The sequence below is a fragment of the Silene latifolia genome, chromosome 10, assembly GCF_048544455.1.
Source record: "Silene latifolia isolate original U9 population chromosome 10, ASM4854445v1, whole genome shotgun sequence".
NCBI classification, from domain to species: Eukaryota; Viridiplantae; Streptophyta; class Magnoliopsida; order Caryophyllales; family Caryophyllaceae; genus Silene; species Silene latifolia.
In genome coordinates this window covers 12,863,917-12,880,178 of record NC_133535.1, presented here as the reverse complement: position 1 = coordinate 12,880,178, position 16,262 = coordinate 12,863,917, and the positions used below count along the sequence as shown (strand labels likewise).

The 16,262-nt window shown below is 40.6% G+C and overlaps 1 protein-coding gene across 1 annotated transcript; it reads left to right on the top strand.

The window, feature by feature from the left end:
* The first annotated feature begins 7,004 nt into the window (after window positions 1-7,004).
* Window positions 7,005-13,599, top strand: LOC141605161 (calcium-dependent lipid-binding protein-like). The gene is made up of 12 exons (XM_074423831.1): window positions 7,005-7,160; window positions 7,261-7,389; window positions 8,619-8,720; window positions 8,985-9,035; window positions 9,816-9,936; window positions 10,181-10,302; window positions 10,443-10,541; window positions 10,635-10,715; window positions 11,175-11,257; window positions 11,354-11,579; window positions 11,848-12,012; window positions 12,992-13,599. Exons 2-12 carry the CDS (start codon window positions 7,285-7,287, stop codon window positions 13,283-13,285), a joined length of 1,449 nt encoding a protein of 482 aa, XP_074279932.1. The 5' UTR covers window positions 7,005-7,160; window positions 7,261-7,284; the 3' UTR covers window positions 13,286-13,599.
* Window positions 13,600-16,262: the final 2,663 nt, after the last annotated feature.

The following is a 16,262-nucleotide window of genomic DNA, read 5'->3' as shown; positions in this document are numbered from 1 at the left end:
CAACCAAGCAATGTCATAAAACGAAACATTCTCAATCACGTATCCGTGATACAACTATCATTCATCTATGCGGCATGTTATAGTATAAAATAACAAAATAAGATATGAACCACTCTCTCATACAGTTATCATATAACCTTCACCTGTGCCTTCTGTTACATCAACATTCGGCCGAGTATGGAGGCTACTCGCTCGAGTAAACAATACTCGGTCGAGTATATTTGTATACTCGGCCGAGTGAGCTCTACTCGGTCGAGTACTGCTTATACTCGGCCGAGTTTCATAACCAGAGAGCGTTTTAATCGACATTACTTAGAGTATTCACAATCAACCTGCACAAAATTCTTCGCAGCAATATCAAGCACAACAAACTCCTACCACAGTCGACATTCAACACATTTGCCTACGATATTTAAGTAACTAACGGCCTTATGGCCAAATACAGTCATCCAACGAGAGATACCAAATTCCGAAAGCCACATCCAAAGAAGAAGCAATAAATCCGACACAACAAAACAAGTCCATCACTACTAAATAAGTCTAACATCCAAGAAATCAACTAAATAGTCTAACAACCTAAGATCAAAGAACGAGGACCCTCCTCCATGTCATCACCACCACTGCGCGCTGAAGTACCGCACTGAACTCCCCGCACTGGAAAACTGCTGCTGCCGAGTAGTCCCCTCCCGGTGATCGCCGGAGTTGGCTCCCACGGTCTGCGAGGTAGCCAAACTCGGTCTCCTCCGGAGGTCTCCGAAACTCGGGTCCACCCCATAATCGTGGAACACTCCCGTATCCACTCCCGGTCCTCTCCACCATACAGTGTGCCAAATCGGTCCCGATGCCCCGATTAAGGGTCATCTCGTGTAGGTTGCGGAGCACCAAAGTAGAAGAGATCCGCTCACCGGCCTCATGAGGCCGCATCCTAGGGTCATGCACCGTAGGGTATGCGAGTGAAATCGATAAGGGTGGTAAGGGTAGGAGTCGGGGGGCGAGTAAGAGGGCTCGACACAACCGGGTCTACCCTAGGCCGCCTAACTCCACGACGCTCCCTAGGTGGGGGAGGTGTGCCGCCGCCCCTCATGTACGGTGATGAGGCTCGGGTAAGTCCGGGAGAATCCGTGGGTCAATCGGGTAAGGCGGGGCTCGGGTCTAGGAATGCCACAAGGCTCCCACTCGGCCAAATGATCAACAACGGGGAGATGAGCGGGTCGGAAGCACCATCCACATAGTACCTCTCACCCTCCAAGCATACGACCCATCATCCATCTTCCTCAACCATCGGTTCGACGCCCGATCTTGGGCGTCCATGGTGGGTACAACCTCAACATACTCATTCCCCTCGGGAGGTGGGGCCTCAAAGTCGGTCGGTCGGCCGAGCTAGGCGGGTCACTATGGCCCCGCAAGCAATGAATCGGGTCTCTCGATCGTGCCACGCGCTCCGGACTAGAGCACACTATACCAGGAGCACCTTTGTAGTAAAACGGTTTCGGCGGTGGAGGTTAAGGTAAGACATAAGGAGCATGACTTCGTGAGAATTGAGCTTACTCACGTCCTCTCTCGAGTACAACAAACAGGTCATCATCCTTAGAAACATACGAAGGGACACGTCTTTGAATGTCATTAATCAACATGGCACCGACGCTAGGGGCGGGTCCGCCGGTCAAATACGGAAGGTGCGAGGTGCGCCACTGTTCTTGGCCACGTCACTAAGGTAGTCATCATCCTCGGCCTCTAAACCAAAAATGGTCACCAACTCGTCAAGGGTAAGCTCATGATCCTCATTCATGAGACGAAAAGAGACGGTCTTGCCCTTCCTATCATACACAAAAGAGCTCAAAAACTCTAAGGTTAAGTGGGGGTAGGATTTCTTTCTCAAGTGATACAACCCCTCCATGCCCAAAATCTTGAAAATGTGAACTATGTCCTCCTTAACCCCCAGAGTCTCAAGGTACTAGGGTTGACACAACGGGTGGGGCGAAAAGGACGGTGCATAAGAGCCACGAAAGCCTTACGATGATCGAAGTTAGCAAAAATTACCGATGGATGTGCCTCCACCGGCGGTACAACCGGTCCACTGCTACATTGCCCAGCCTCTAGTTGGACATTCGCGCGAGGTCTCTTGTTGGGTAAACCTCTAGTTTTCACCATACTACAAGAAAATCATTTTTAACAAAGGATTGACACTTGAAAGTTCTTAGCACAAAAGACGGTCTGTTTTACTTGTAGCACGATTTTAGAATGAGGTTTCTAAGATAACTATCAGAAAATCACCAACTACTTTACAATTCATATGGTTCCAAGTTTTCAAATTCTTCAAATCAAAGGATACTCATCAACAGTAAGGGAAATTTCGTTTTTGCTAACCCTAGAATTCAGAAATTGAATTTTACCTCATGAAATTAATCAACCAAAATATACACAAGTTCTATATGTGGTCAAATTCGAAAATCAATACGTTTAAGACAGAATTTCGATTGTTTTTTAACAAGAAATTGAAATATAGCATGCTAATACACAAAGTCTTTGAAAACAATTAAGGAATTTGAGTTTAAATCTTACCTTAAACTGATTTAGGGCAATTAAGAACAAGTGTGATTTTACCCAAGAGCTTGAGAAAGGATGAGTATGGAGTTTTAGAGAGAAGGAAAGGTGAAGATGGGAGGCGGAAATAAGAAAGAAAAACACGAAATTAGGGTTTTTGTATAACCCGCAAATGGCCTGCTACAGCAATACTCGGTCGAGTGTTGGGAATACTCGGCCGAGTGTTCACTACTCGGTCGAGTATTCAGTATACTCGGCCGAGTGTACACTGCTCGGTCGAGTACCTTTCTTACTCGATCGAGTTTTGAAGAACAGAAGCGATTATTATTTTCACATTACAGACACACGGGTATTGTAACTTGGTACTCGGCCGAGTATGATCCACTCGGTCGAGTTTTCCGAAAACGAATAAGGAGTAGTAACTTTTCGTTATTCCTGCAAGATTAAACAATATCGTTCGGAGTTCCGGACATCCGACTCGTCACTATTAACGCTGATTTCTACCACATTAACACACATCACATAACATCCATCATCGGAACAATCATCATTCCTACCTTTATTCCTCCCTTTCCCCACAACTATCTTATTCTATCTTTATATCATACTAACAAACTAACTACAGTACCTGCAAAGTCTAACTCTTATGTCACACCATCGTTAATTCCGCTAAACACCAGACATGTCCCATAATCATATTTGTAACATAGTAATTCAACACATAACACATTCATCGTGAAACAAATTGATTAATTTGTCATTGATCACACATTGCAATAATTCTATATTCACTTCCACTTTTCCACACATATATCTAACACATACCACTCTAATAATAGATACGCACATAATAGATGCACACAACATACATCACCTAGCAATCCACGACTTACACTAGCTACCCTTTTTCCGTGTCTGGCTTAAGTCCGATGGGGCCATGATTTTGAAATGAGGGCGCCTACTCACCCAAAATCTAGCATCGGCTGGGGCTCCCAACGTACATACACCAGGTTCATTTTAATTGACACCCTATGTTCATTAATTTCGTTAGTTCAGGTTCCAAAACCTGGCTCTGATACGACTTTGTAACACCCCCGCACACCAGAACGCCTTACCAAGGACCATTCCAGTATATGACGGTGTCACCATCTCGGTTTCCCGAGGAGGTAGATCAAATTAGACAATACAAGAACTATATTATATCATTAGAATATCTGTTACAATACCATTCTATTCAAGGTCCCTAAAACTAAAGTTCAATTACAACACTTGTGATTCTACATCTCTAGACCAGTGGCGTGATGACTCGATCCCTCCAATCCCCGCAGCAGTGATCAACAATACCTGCTAAACCAACTGCTCACCATCCCCGAATGGATCACCGCAGATACCACAAAACAACACGGGGTCAGTACTGACTAATCAAATATAAGATAAGACAATAAAGTAAACAGCTGATCATCCACCATCTCAACCTTACCGCATCGCACCATAACCGACTACACCGCGAAGGATGTAGCCCTGCCAGGTTACCCATCGCAACAGGTAACCCTCGCCGCCAGTGGGTGACCGCAGTCCATTCCCACCTAGTCCAGCTCATCAACGAGCGACTAACACTCCCTGTCCCTTAATTTGCACATCCCCTCCCGTGGCGGGTTCCACGGAGGGCGAACTAGGGTGTGAAGCCACTCCCGCAAGTGACTCCACCACAATCACACCCTCAGTATCACAGCTGTCACACCACCACGACATCATCACCCCCAACAACCATACTCCGATGATCAGTAGACAAACACAAATTACAATACAATCATAATCTCAAATCAATTAACAGTAGACTGAGTAGGGAGACCCTACCTCATCGCAAAGCATGAAAGACTTCCATCTACAGCCACGCACGACTCCAATAAGCACCCTAACAATGATAACCATATCCTATTACACGACTATACTCAAAGAATCATTCAAAAGGGCACAAGGCAGCAACTTATCTAACCTTGCACATCGGTGGCGACATAGACAACCACCACCCACGTCCTCCTTGCTCCGCGAATCCCGACATTCCCATGGTAGGGGTTTAGGCTAATCCCTTTAAGGTATGAGGCTATGGAGTGATAGAGTAGGGAGATGGTCTAGGGTTAGAGAAAGAGAAACTGTCGAGGAAATGAGAAAATAGAAATGAATCTCGCGAACTCGCATTTATAATAATGCATCGACAGCAGCCATACTCGGTCGAGTATAGGAATACTCGGCCGAGTAGACTCCACTCGGTCGAGTATTGGTGATACTCGGCCGAGTGGCCTCAGCTAGGTCGAGTAACTAACCTATACGTCTCCTATTACCAGTCTGATCCCTCACCCAATCATTCCTAAGGTCTGTTTGGTCAACAAGGTCGGTCAACAACGCTCCTACAAATCCTGGGTGTTACAATCGGGGTGGCCCAATCGTCGACAGTTAAGACCGAGGATACTCATTGGGCCCGGCGGGGTTGAGCTCCCTCAACCTCCGCCTCAGGTACAATGACGCCCCCGTCTTTAGAAACTTTCGTTTTCTTTCCTCCCTCCACCACAACCCCCTCGTCCTCCCTGCTCCTCTTCCCTCCTACCGTGACCAGCTTTTCCACCGTCCTTCCACCTCTAGCCTCCCCCACCTTCCTCACCCAAGTCCTCGTAGCTCCCTGTCCACTACTTCCCCCACACTTCAGACCACTCTCCTCTCTAACAATCTGCCCCCCGTACCCCCTGAACAGTTTGAGCATTTTGCTCAAACTCCCTAGCACTCCCCTCCTCCATTAACTCCACACCTCCTACACCCTTCTCCCCAGAGCCATCGACCCCATCTAGAGCCTCAACCCTCCCTTGAACTTCCCCTACGCCAGCCTGATCACTTCCCACCCCCTCCACAGGACCTCCCCCCCTCCCTTCGTCTTTCCTCTTCCTCATCTTAAAGCTCACAGCAATATGTTGTAATTTATCTATGATCTTCGCCACACCAGCTTCTTCTTCACTTCTGCGAACCTCATCGAAAATCGGTTGTAAAGCTCGAGCAGCTTTCCCAGTACCCTTCTTTACTGTCTTCGTAATTCTCCATGGGGATGCCCTTAACCATCCACCAAATTGTAGCTCCTCCTCATCATAAGGCCCCTCCTCACAATCTTTCTCACCATGTCCTAGCCTCCCACAGTCATAGCAAAAAGTCGGTAACCTCTCGTATTTAACATCAAAAGACACCTCGTTCCCAGTTGGCATCAAAATAGAAATCGTTTTCTTCAATGGCACGCGAACATCATGAAGAACCCGAACCCTAATCGCCCTATCCATTTCTGGATTTGGCCCAAGTTCCATATTGATATACGTCCCCAACATCGTCCATATCCTCCTGACATTGCCTTCGTTTTTCCTCCCCGAAATTGGTAAATCATAAACCCTCGCCCACAGTGGTAATTGAAAAAGAGGAATGTCAGTTAACTTACCCGTCGTCGTTGGCTCATTGAAACACCAGACAAATTTATCAAAATGCCATGGTTGATTCTCTAAAACCTTCTCCTTATCCCGCATAGTTCCGAACCAAAAGACGAACAACTTCTCCTTCGCATCAATGACATTTCCAATAATAGGCTTCAACGGGTTCCATAACTTAATCATCGTCTCAATAGCCGCCTTCACATTGATCGATTTCTGTGCCCAAATTCGCCCAACTAGCATGAGTTGTCCCCTTGCTTCTTCCTCCTCCGTCCCTTCATCCCATTGAAACGTATCTGCAATCCTTCGGTCCTCAGCAGCCATAACTCCCTTCCCCTTGTCCTTCGATGTCGCCATCAGAACACGCTAACCCTAATGACCAGTGCAAACGACGCAAAAACGAAACAACGACACGACACAACAAACGAGACACGACGCTGCCACGCTCACGTAAACGCGAGAGAAGCCTCAAGACACGAGGAGAGAACCAAGACCTAAACCTAGACCTAGACCGAGCCCTAGAAGAGAAACCCTAGAAAGTTTATTTCAAGACCTGAAGGAGTACTATTTTTATGGTTAGATGTAACTATTTTTAAATAATACGGAGTAATATTTTGGTAAATTGGTCATATTACCATATATACGAAAATTCGTGTACTTAAAACCATAGTATATCGTATCATATCCGTATGTACCGTCTTAAATGAGAACAAGTAGCAACTCTCCGACACGTTTTTTTTTTCACAAATTCTCATTGAAGACATGACATATCCGTCACAAGCTGAAGACGGATACCATTTTACCTCACAATGTACCCACTTTTTCTCTCTCTGCAACACTATTCATGTGGTCCCTTTTCTCCACTAACCCATTTTGTTACCATTTTATCTCACAAAATATCCGTCACAAATGGTAATCCGTCACAAGGGAGACCAATTGTTTTTTTTTTTTTGCTGCATCTCTGGAGTCTGGACTAGGTCTGTCCGAATCCCCGAATACGGGACCGTCATTTTCAATGCTGATTGAAAAATAAAAAGAAACCGTCTCTTTGCTGTCAAACTCTTCAAACAGTTTACGTTACGTTGATTCCTTGCTCTTGATCGAAACACACATCTGTCACTTACCCATTTCAAATTGTCCCTTTCTTCTATCTGGGTACCCCTTATTTTTTCAATTTGACGCGTGTCTTCCTTAAATTTGATCATTTTTTGCATATTTTTATTGTTTTTACTTTACAGTTTTCAAAAAATTTCAGGTAAAATTTGAAGTTCAAGTAAAAATGGGGTTAATGTCGGGAGTTATGCTTGGAATAATTTCTGGGTTTGTGTTAATGGCGGGTTGGAATCGTATGATGCAGTATAGAAGTACTAAACGTGCCACCAAGGTTTCTCTTTTACTTCATTTTATTCTGTAAATTTTGCTTTTTTAAGTTCTGGGTTTTGTGATGCTAGTATTGTTTTGATTCCTTTTTGCTTAATTATTCGAAAGTGGATAGCGGAACCAGGATTTGAAGTTAGGGGTATGAGGTTGAAACATTTCAGCGAGGGCGAAGTACTAATGTAATAGTAGAAAAAAGATCATAAATTTGAAGTAAAAACTTTTATTTTCTCATTGTTCCTGAGTCAATAGCGGAACCAGGATTTGACGTTAGCGAGCACGGGGTGAAAATAAAGTAGGTAGAAAAAGATCATAAATTTGAATTAAAAACGTCAATTTTGGGGGCAACCGTCCCTGCTAGCCCCTGCCTGGTTCTGCCACTCTTTCACAAATGAATAAAAATATAAAAAACATATGAGACAGAGGGAGTATGGATTTAAGGATAATTGTTCAAATCTGTTGCTTTTACACTCTAAGGCCTAATAGGGTTTATGACTTCAGAGTTTAGGTGTGTTTATGGGAATTGTGATCCACTTGAAGGTGTGATGACAGTGTGGATTGTTTTCGCGTGTATTAGAATTTGATTAGGTTATTGTATGTATGGTGGTGCAATGGGGTTTTGATTTTTGTGTAATGTGACTCGATTAACTTTGATGAAGGAAATACCCAGGTCTTGATTCTTGAATACACTGTGGGGTGATGGGTGTTACATTACGAAGGGTTTATTGTTGTTTTGCTTTGAGATAGGAGTAGCATATTAAGTATAGAATGCCTTTCTGGAATTTGAAATTTGATCGTAGAAACAGCAGATATCGTAGATTTGTAGTAGAACAGTTAGGTCATACTTTAGCTTTTAGACTTTGTTGCCTGATATTTGCTTTCTCGTGCTAAAGCCTATGTTACTGAAACTCGGTTGACTGTATCAGTTGTGGGTATCTAAGTGTCATCTGAAAAGAAACAAAGGAAATTGAAGTGTCGGAGTAACATAAGTTGAAGCTACTTAATTTTGTATATAAGCTATTCTGTGTAAGTTGTTTATTTCTGTGCATGGAGCTTGACAGCTTGTAGATAATTTCGGTGCAATTTGAGGTTGAAAAGTCACAGTAATGCTTTTCTCATTAGAATAACAAGCATCAACAGAAGTTAGTATTACTGGTGTTTGAGATAAGAATTTCCTGATTATTGGCTGGATTATATGCATTTTCTAGTCATATACCGACTATATTCATCATGCAGGCAGCTGATTTGAAGGTCCTTGCATCCCTTGGCAGAGAGGAGTTGAGGAAAATTTGCGGCGATAGTTTCCCTGAGTGGATATCCTTTCCAGTCTACGAACAGGTTTTTACTATTTCTCGCCTTTTTGTTTTTCTTTTTTACTCTGAATAATGGATGTAAAATTGTAAACCTAAGTTTTGCCACATTTGGTTCGTTTAATGATCCTCCAAGATTCGGTTTTCCATTAAATAACTGGTAACCATAGTAATCTGAAAAATGTTTCCACCAGCCTGAATGGATGTAGAAATTATTTACCATCAGAGAAGCGCATAAATTCTGTTGTACTTGATAATCTGAATTCTGATCTATTCTTGTCCCTTCATTCAGGTGAAATGGCTTAACAAGCTGCTGAGCAAGTTATGGCCGTATATTGCTGATGTAAGTTTCTTGTTGAAGCATGCATTACAATTTTCCAGTCATTATCCATGTTGAAAATGAATGTCTTTCTGTGGAGTGAGAACATTCGCAAAAATTCCATTTTATGTAATTTGACATTTTTATTCTTGCATGTTTTGAATTGGTTTGACAATGATGTTTTGAAGCGTACTGTGGAGATTCAGAGAAAAATCCTTGCATCTGTGAAATGAAGTTCTTCGTTGATGTACTGGACACGTGTTCCACCATTTATAAAGTAGATAAAATTTAATGGTGTGGACTTGACCAAATACCTTAATAAATTGACTCTACTAATGTAATGAGTAGAGTCAATTTACTATTAACGATGTCATTGCAAACCAGAGGTAACTTTGATATACTTGAGTCTCAGACCCATCAGTGAGTAGATTAACTTGGCCACAAGCGCCGAACATGTCAATCTTAAAAACCTATAAAAGACGATGTCAACTCTACAGTTTAACATAAGAAGTATGGTCTTACATCTTAGCCCGGATGATTATCAATCTACTCTCAGCACAGGCTTTTACCGTATGAGTGCATGACCTTTCATGAGTTAATACTCATTATTCCTTTCACTCTTGACTCTTGAACCTAGTAATTTGCCATAAAAAACTGTTCGTGTATGAATACTCGAGACTTGCATGTTATTCAAACCATGTTATTTGCCAGTTTTTGTTCAGCATCTTCAATCTCCCCTTTTGTTAGAGGCATACTGCTTAACACCACTTGTTATCTCTGTTGCATTTGAATCAAAAATTTTAGGCTGCAGAGTTGGTAATTCGGGAATCTGTTGAGCCTCTTCTGGAGGACTATCGGGCTCCTGGAATCACGTCACTGAAATTCAACAAACTCACTCTTGGCACTGTTCCACCTAAGATTGAGGGTATGCATCGACTAATTTACCCCCTTAATTTAATTGTCCGCGGGTATGCATGATTGCTACTGTATGATGTCTTGAATTTTGTATATCTGTTATTTCTGCTGAAGGAATAATTCTTGTGTGTGGATTACCCTCGTCAGAGGCCTCAGAACCACTCAGTGGCCGTGTGCTTGTTTAAGCTCATCTACTGCATTAGTACTTATTTTTTGTTGTTATTTTTACGTTGGCATTAACATAACCACTGCAGGAGTCCGTGTCCAGAGCCTCCAGAAAAGTCAGGTAATAATGGATATGGATCTTCGATGGGGTGGTGACCCCAATATCATTTTGGGTGTTCAAGCTGCAGGTTTTGCTTCAATACCCATTCAGGTTCGCATATTGATTTGTCTCTTTGTTTTAGTTAACCCAAGTTTGTGTTATAGTTCATTGTTAATATCTTTTTAGTGTTTGTTCACGCACGTGAACTTCGATGTATGTGTAATTTTTTGAGACTTGGCTGGTGTCTGCAGTTAAAAGATCTTCAAGTTTTCACTATCGTCCGTGTTATATTCCAACTTACTGAAGAAATTCCTTGCATCTCTGCTGTTGTGGTCGCTCTACTTGCTGATGTACATTTACCTTTCTATTCTTTTTTCCTTTATTTTGTCGCAGCTCTCTCTTTTTTAAATGTGTGATTATAACAGTGTTTTTTCTATGACCAGCCAAGCCCTCGGATTGATTATACTCTAAAAGCAGTTGGTGGAAGCTTGACAGCTCTTCCTGGCATCTCTGACATGATTGACGTAAGCAATTTCTATAGTTTGATCCTTTTGTGACATTTGGACATTTGTTTATGATTCTCTCACCCGGAAACAAGTTTTAGACTCAGTTACGGATCCAGAGTTTAGTGGAAAAAATCTCACACTCATAATATAGCGTTAATAGGGAGACACTTTTAACCAAGCGTCTGAACTCTGAAATTTAAGTTTTGATCTACATTGGAGGACACTGTTCTGATCATGGTATTAGATATCGCCAATTGGTTCTGTAGGTTACAAGGATCGCATTTAACGACCGAGATATCATTAATTGGTTCTGAAATTGTCTCAAACCGAGATTTAATGCCATGGTCCAAACTCGCGGGTTAAAGTCGTTGGTGGCTTAGTAGAATCTAGACGTCGTTGTGCAAACCACTGATTATGTTCCTGAGCTTTATGTAGTTTTTTTTTTTTTTTTTTTTTTTTTTTTTTGCCATTTTGCAGGACACGGTTGATACAATTGTGAATGACACTCTTAAATGGCCTCACAGGATTGTTGTCCCTATTGGTACCTCCGTTGATACAAGGTATCTCTAATTCGTTTTCCTTAGCATCAACGCACAATTTCCAAATGTTTCACTCTATTTAGGTCACAATTGCTAATTTATCTTTTTATTGTGCAGTGACTTGGAGCTTAAACCTCAAGGCAAATTGACCGTCACAGTTGTGAAAGCTAATGATTTAAAGAACAAAGAGATATTTGGAAAGTCAGATCCTTATACTGTCATATATATCAGACCACTTTTCAAGGTAAAAACAAAGGTCGTCGAGGATAATCTGAACCCAATTTGGAATGAAACGTTTCATGTGATCGCAGAGGATAAGGAGACACAGTCACTCATCATTGAGGTTTGGATTGTTTTATCTCCATCTTTTGTTTCTTACATAATACATAGTAATAGAGGAAACAAATGATGGTTTCAACATAAAAATGGTGACAATCAGATATTCCATCTTCGACATTTTTCTTTTTGAGCCTTCAAATAAATTCACCCCATTTTTATTTTGGCTAAAAGACTTTTTTCCGAGTTTGATCCCAGTGCACAGTTGGTGAAGGCAAGAGGCCTGTCATAATTTGATTAAAAAAAATGTTTTGTTAATTCTTTGCTTGTTGCAGGTCTGTGACAAGGATATTGGGCAGGACAAGGAACTGGGATTCGCAAAATTGCCTTTAATAGATTTGGTTCCCGATACTCCTACAGAAATCGAACTGAGATTGACCCCATTACTCGATATGTCTAAGACCAAGGACAAGAAGGATAGAGGAACTATTACACTCCAGGTGCCACAACTTTCTCTAAATATCCTCTTGTAAAGTTCCATTTGTGTTTATTGTTTTTGAAGCTAACGATTGAGTTTCCTAAGATTTATCTAGCTCCTGCCTTCTGACATGGATGTTATCTGATAAGTAAATGTCTAGATGCATATACCATCTAAGTAAATGTCTAGATACAAGCGTAACTTTCCTACCGCATGGCCATTTTCCGACTTCTTTCCCGCCTGCCTTCTTCCCTTTAGAGAGTTAAGAGTAGATAACTAGGTAGTATTAGTTTCTCCTGATTCTTCATACTGTACTAGACAATGAGTGATTTGACTTTTAGAGTTGCACTAATTGTTTTGGCACAAATTCTCATTATAGACGGGAGATATCCGTCTATATTTATAGACGGGCCAAATATCCACCCACTTTAAGCATAAGACAAGCAATAAGTTGCATGGTGGGGCCCAAAAATGTCACCACTTTAAGCATATTTGACCCGTCTTTCACTTTAAACGGATATATCCGTCTATAATGAGACTAATTGTTGTTTTGGAGGCGTGATTAATGGAGGTAACTCTCACGAGGGCCGAGGGGTGTCCAATTTGACACCATAGAGGATTTGTCGTTGGTTTTAAGCAACTTTGCCTCTTGATATCTTGATGATCAATATAACAACATTACCTAACTGTTACAATGCCTCCACCGATGACACGCTAAAAGAGATGAATGTAAGCAGCCCACTTCTATCCCGGTTTTTTTAACACAGAATTGTTTTTTTGGATAACCATAATGAGAAGTATGTTGTAAATTGCATTATATGATTGTTAATTCACAACTTAATATAATGTGCACCAATTTAGTGGATCATTTGTTTTATTTCATTATAATCAAGTAATCAACCACATAAAACCGAGTCATAACGTTATGCTCGGTATCAAATAATTCAGTAGAGTCAATCTTGTTGAAGTACTGAAGAGGCTATCTTGGATTAATCCTGTAGGTGGTTTATCATCCATTCAACAAAGAAGAACAAAATGCTGCCTTGGAAGCAGAGAAGAGAAGTGTCGAGGAGAAAAAGAAGATGAAAGAAGCGGGCTTGATCGGGAGCACTGTGGATGCACTTGATGGAGCTGCATCACTAGTTGGCTCAGGAGTCGGAATGGTTGGGTCAGGCCTCGGTGCTATGGGAAGTGGTATTAGTAAATTCATGGGTCGGACCATTACCGGCCATTCCACCTCAAGGCGAAGTGGATCCAGCACTCCTGTCCACCCTGTCCCAGAGAATGATGCATAAACAATCACCCCAGTGAAGTTTGTACAGAGACCGACCGATAGAGCCCATGTAGTACTTTCATGCCTTCGCCCCCCAGTTGAAATTTTCGAAGTTTTTAGTTAAATTTTCCAAAAAAAATTCGAGTGGTACTTATATCATTACTCATCATCCCCCCCAAAATTTTTCGCCCCCCTAATCTCAAATCCTGGCTCCGCCACTGTGTATACACTTTAGGGGTAATTTTTTTCCACTGCGTTTATGAATTTTTCCGATACTACCCCTTACAATTTGACCCTAGCTAGTTGGCACTTTACAATGGATATGGTAATTCAGAAAGCAGTACCATTTTCAGTTACGATAAATGAGGTGTATACGCTATTTATGAACCATTTTTGCCATATTAACAACAAAGAAGTCAAGGGGACTAGCAGCGATGTTCGCCTAACTCCCACCCGGCCACACCTCTCCCTCCCCCGGACAATGAAAATTTGAAACTTTTGGTCCAAATTTTCAATGTTCTTTCTTCATTTATCTTATGGCATTATTAGTTCGTTCAGTCTGGAATTTTTTATCCCCCAATTATTTTCACACCGCCACTGTTAAATAAAACCGCCTTAATAAATTAGTAGAAGGGAGCATTAAATACAGAATTCCCCACCAAGAAAAATGAACCTAATGCGTACAAACATTAAAGAGTGATTGTCATCTTATTCATCTATATTTGATTACTATTTCAGCTGCACCTTGCTGTCATATTGAAATTTGTAGGGGCTGTGCCCCTTGTTTGGACCAAACAAAAAATCAGTTGGTTTGATGCAATAAGACGAGATTTTGTTAAACAAGTTACCAAAAACTGTAAGTCTGTAACACTGACTGTACCATTGTGGTGCATTTAACTATAAAATAGTTACATATGCTCGTCTGAAACTTTAGATGAAAAATGACCGTCTGAAACAAGAATTTGTGAACAAAAATATCTTCATAAAATCTTCTATTAACTCCAACTACCTAACAAACAAATCATTTGAGCCAGTCTAGATCATAGGTTAGAGATCTGATTGAAATATGAACTTGGTCTTAAGACTTGATTGAAAGCTCGTCGAGTTAAATAATTTGAAGTTTAGAATTGATTCGAATAAAAAGCTTGAGCTTTTTTCGGCTTGGTTATATTTATCGGTTTCTTTGTCATTTGACGGTAATAAGAAGCCCCGACAAATTTTTGAGTCGGAATTTTCTTGAGTTCGTGTGCTGTTTTTAATGGGTAATGCTAAATACAACTCACTAGGTTGTATTTAAACATTAAATACCTTCTAATTTGGGTATTAATTTAGGAATTAAGAACTAAATTACACATTAACCGATACAATTAATGCATATATTAAGAATTTATTTCCTCTTTTGGTTTCTTAAATACAACCCAGTGGGTATCATTACCCATTTTTAATTGGGTGAAATTTCGCTATAAATGGAATTGAGATTAGCTTAATCGAGCTTCATTTTTAACTTTTGAAATATACTTAGGATTCAGTTCAACTCATTTACCCTTCGCACTTTATATAGAGCCCGTGTACACGCTACCCTCGTCCTAATCATTTATTTACATTTCATTAAAATAATTTTTACAAAGAATTAAAAAAGGTAAACAAACAATTGGAACGAGAAGTAGACAATATACTACTACTATATTTATTGAGGTGGGTTATCACTTGAACAAATGATCATGTGTGGATTATTAATACTTGCCTTAACAAAAACATAAAAAATCAGTACACACTAGTACACTACCTAAGTACCTAGTCTCTCCCTCACTTCACTTAGTTTTTTCAGCATGTCATCCCGGCAACTCCCACCACCTGCGCTGCCGCCACATTACCACCACCACCGCCACCACGTAAAACAGAGCCTAATAGCGCCACTCGTGGCGACAGGATTATCATTCACTCTCATCCTCATCATTGCCTTCCTATACCGCAAGCTCACACTCAACCACACCTCTGAAGCCCCAAGTGGCGAAACTAAGGAGACTAGCAGGGACCGTCACCCCTAAAGCAATCACGATTTTGAAACTTCTAGTAAAAATTTTGATTATTTTTCGACCACTAAATACAAATCTTTATTCTACCGGCACTGTGTTACGGAGGTTGACGATAAGGAGCTTCTACAGTTCATATGTAATAGAAGCTTCTGAACTATTAAGTGTGCTGAGCTCGGAGGCTCTGATTCATATGTTTTTTTTTTTTTTTTTTTTTTTTTTGTAATGTATGCTTTAATCAAACGTAAAGAATTAGATGAATCGGAGGAGAAATTAAGTACGGTAGCTTATAATGTCGGGTTATTTGATCTTTTAGATTACCTGGTTTTATTTTGTGGATGACCATTTTCAATAGTTATCATCATCTGCATAAGTAGCATAAGAGATCAATAATGCAAGGAGATTGTAGATCAAGGAATTACGTTAATACGGAGTACAATGTTTACTTCATAATTTAACTTGATCGACCCTCTAATTTAACTTGTTCAGTTCATTTCATTTACAATAAGTTTGTTTTAATACTCCTATATATGGGAAATATTTTAACCAAGAATAATATATCAATACATTTCTAAATAAAAGTCTATATTTATTCATGGAAAATGAGATAGCGACACCAGGTGTTACCGAATTTCGGTAACACCATGGACATTTTAGTAATTTTTCCATTATTTTCATTTCCCTCCATAAGAACTTAAAATTCAAATTAGTCTTTTAATAAAGGGTAATATAGGAATATTTCAATACAATTACATCCCGAAAAAGCTTCGATGATATCTTGTTCACCATTTTCAAAAGATTGTTAAACTGGATGCATCAAAGAATGATATAGGGCTGGTCTAAAGCAATAACATAGCTTCATTAATTCCTATTTCTAAACCTGTTTGACTGCAAATTAATCAAATAATCAAGATAGTTATCAATTTCAAAATTTTTACGTTGAAAAAGACGGCTTGATGGCATCTT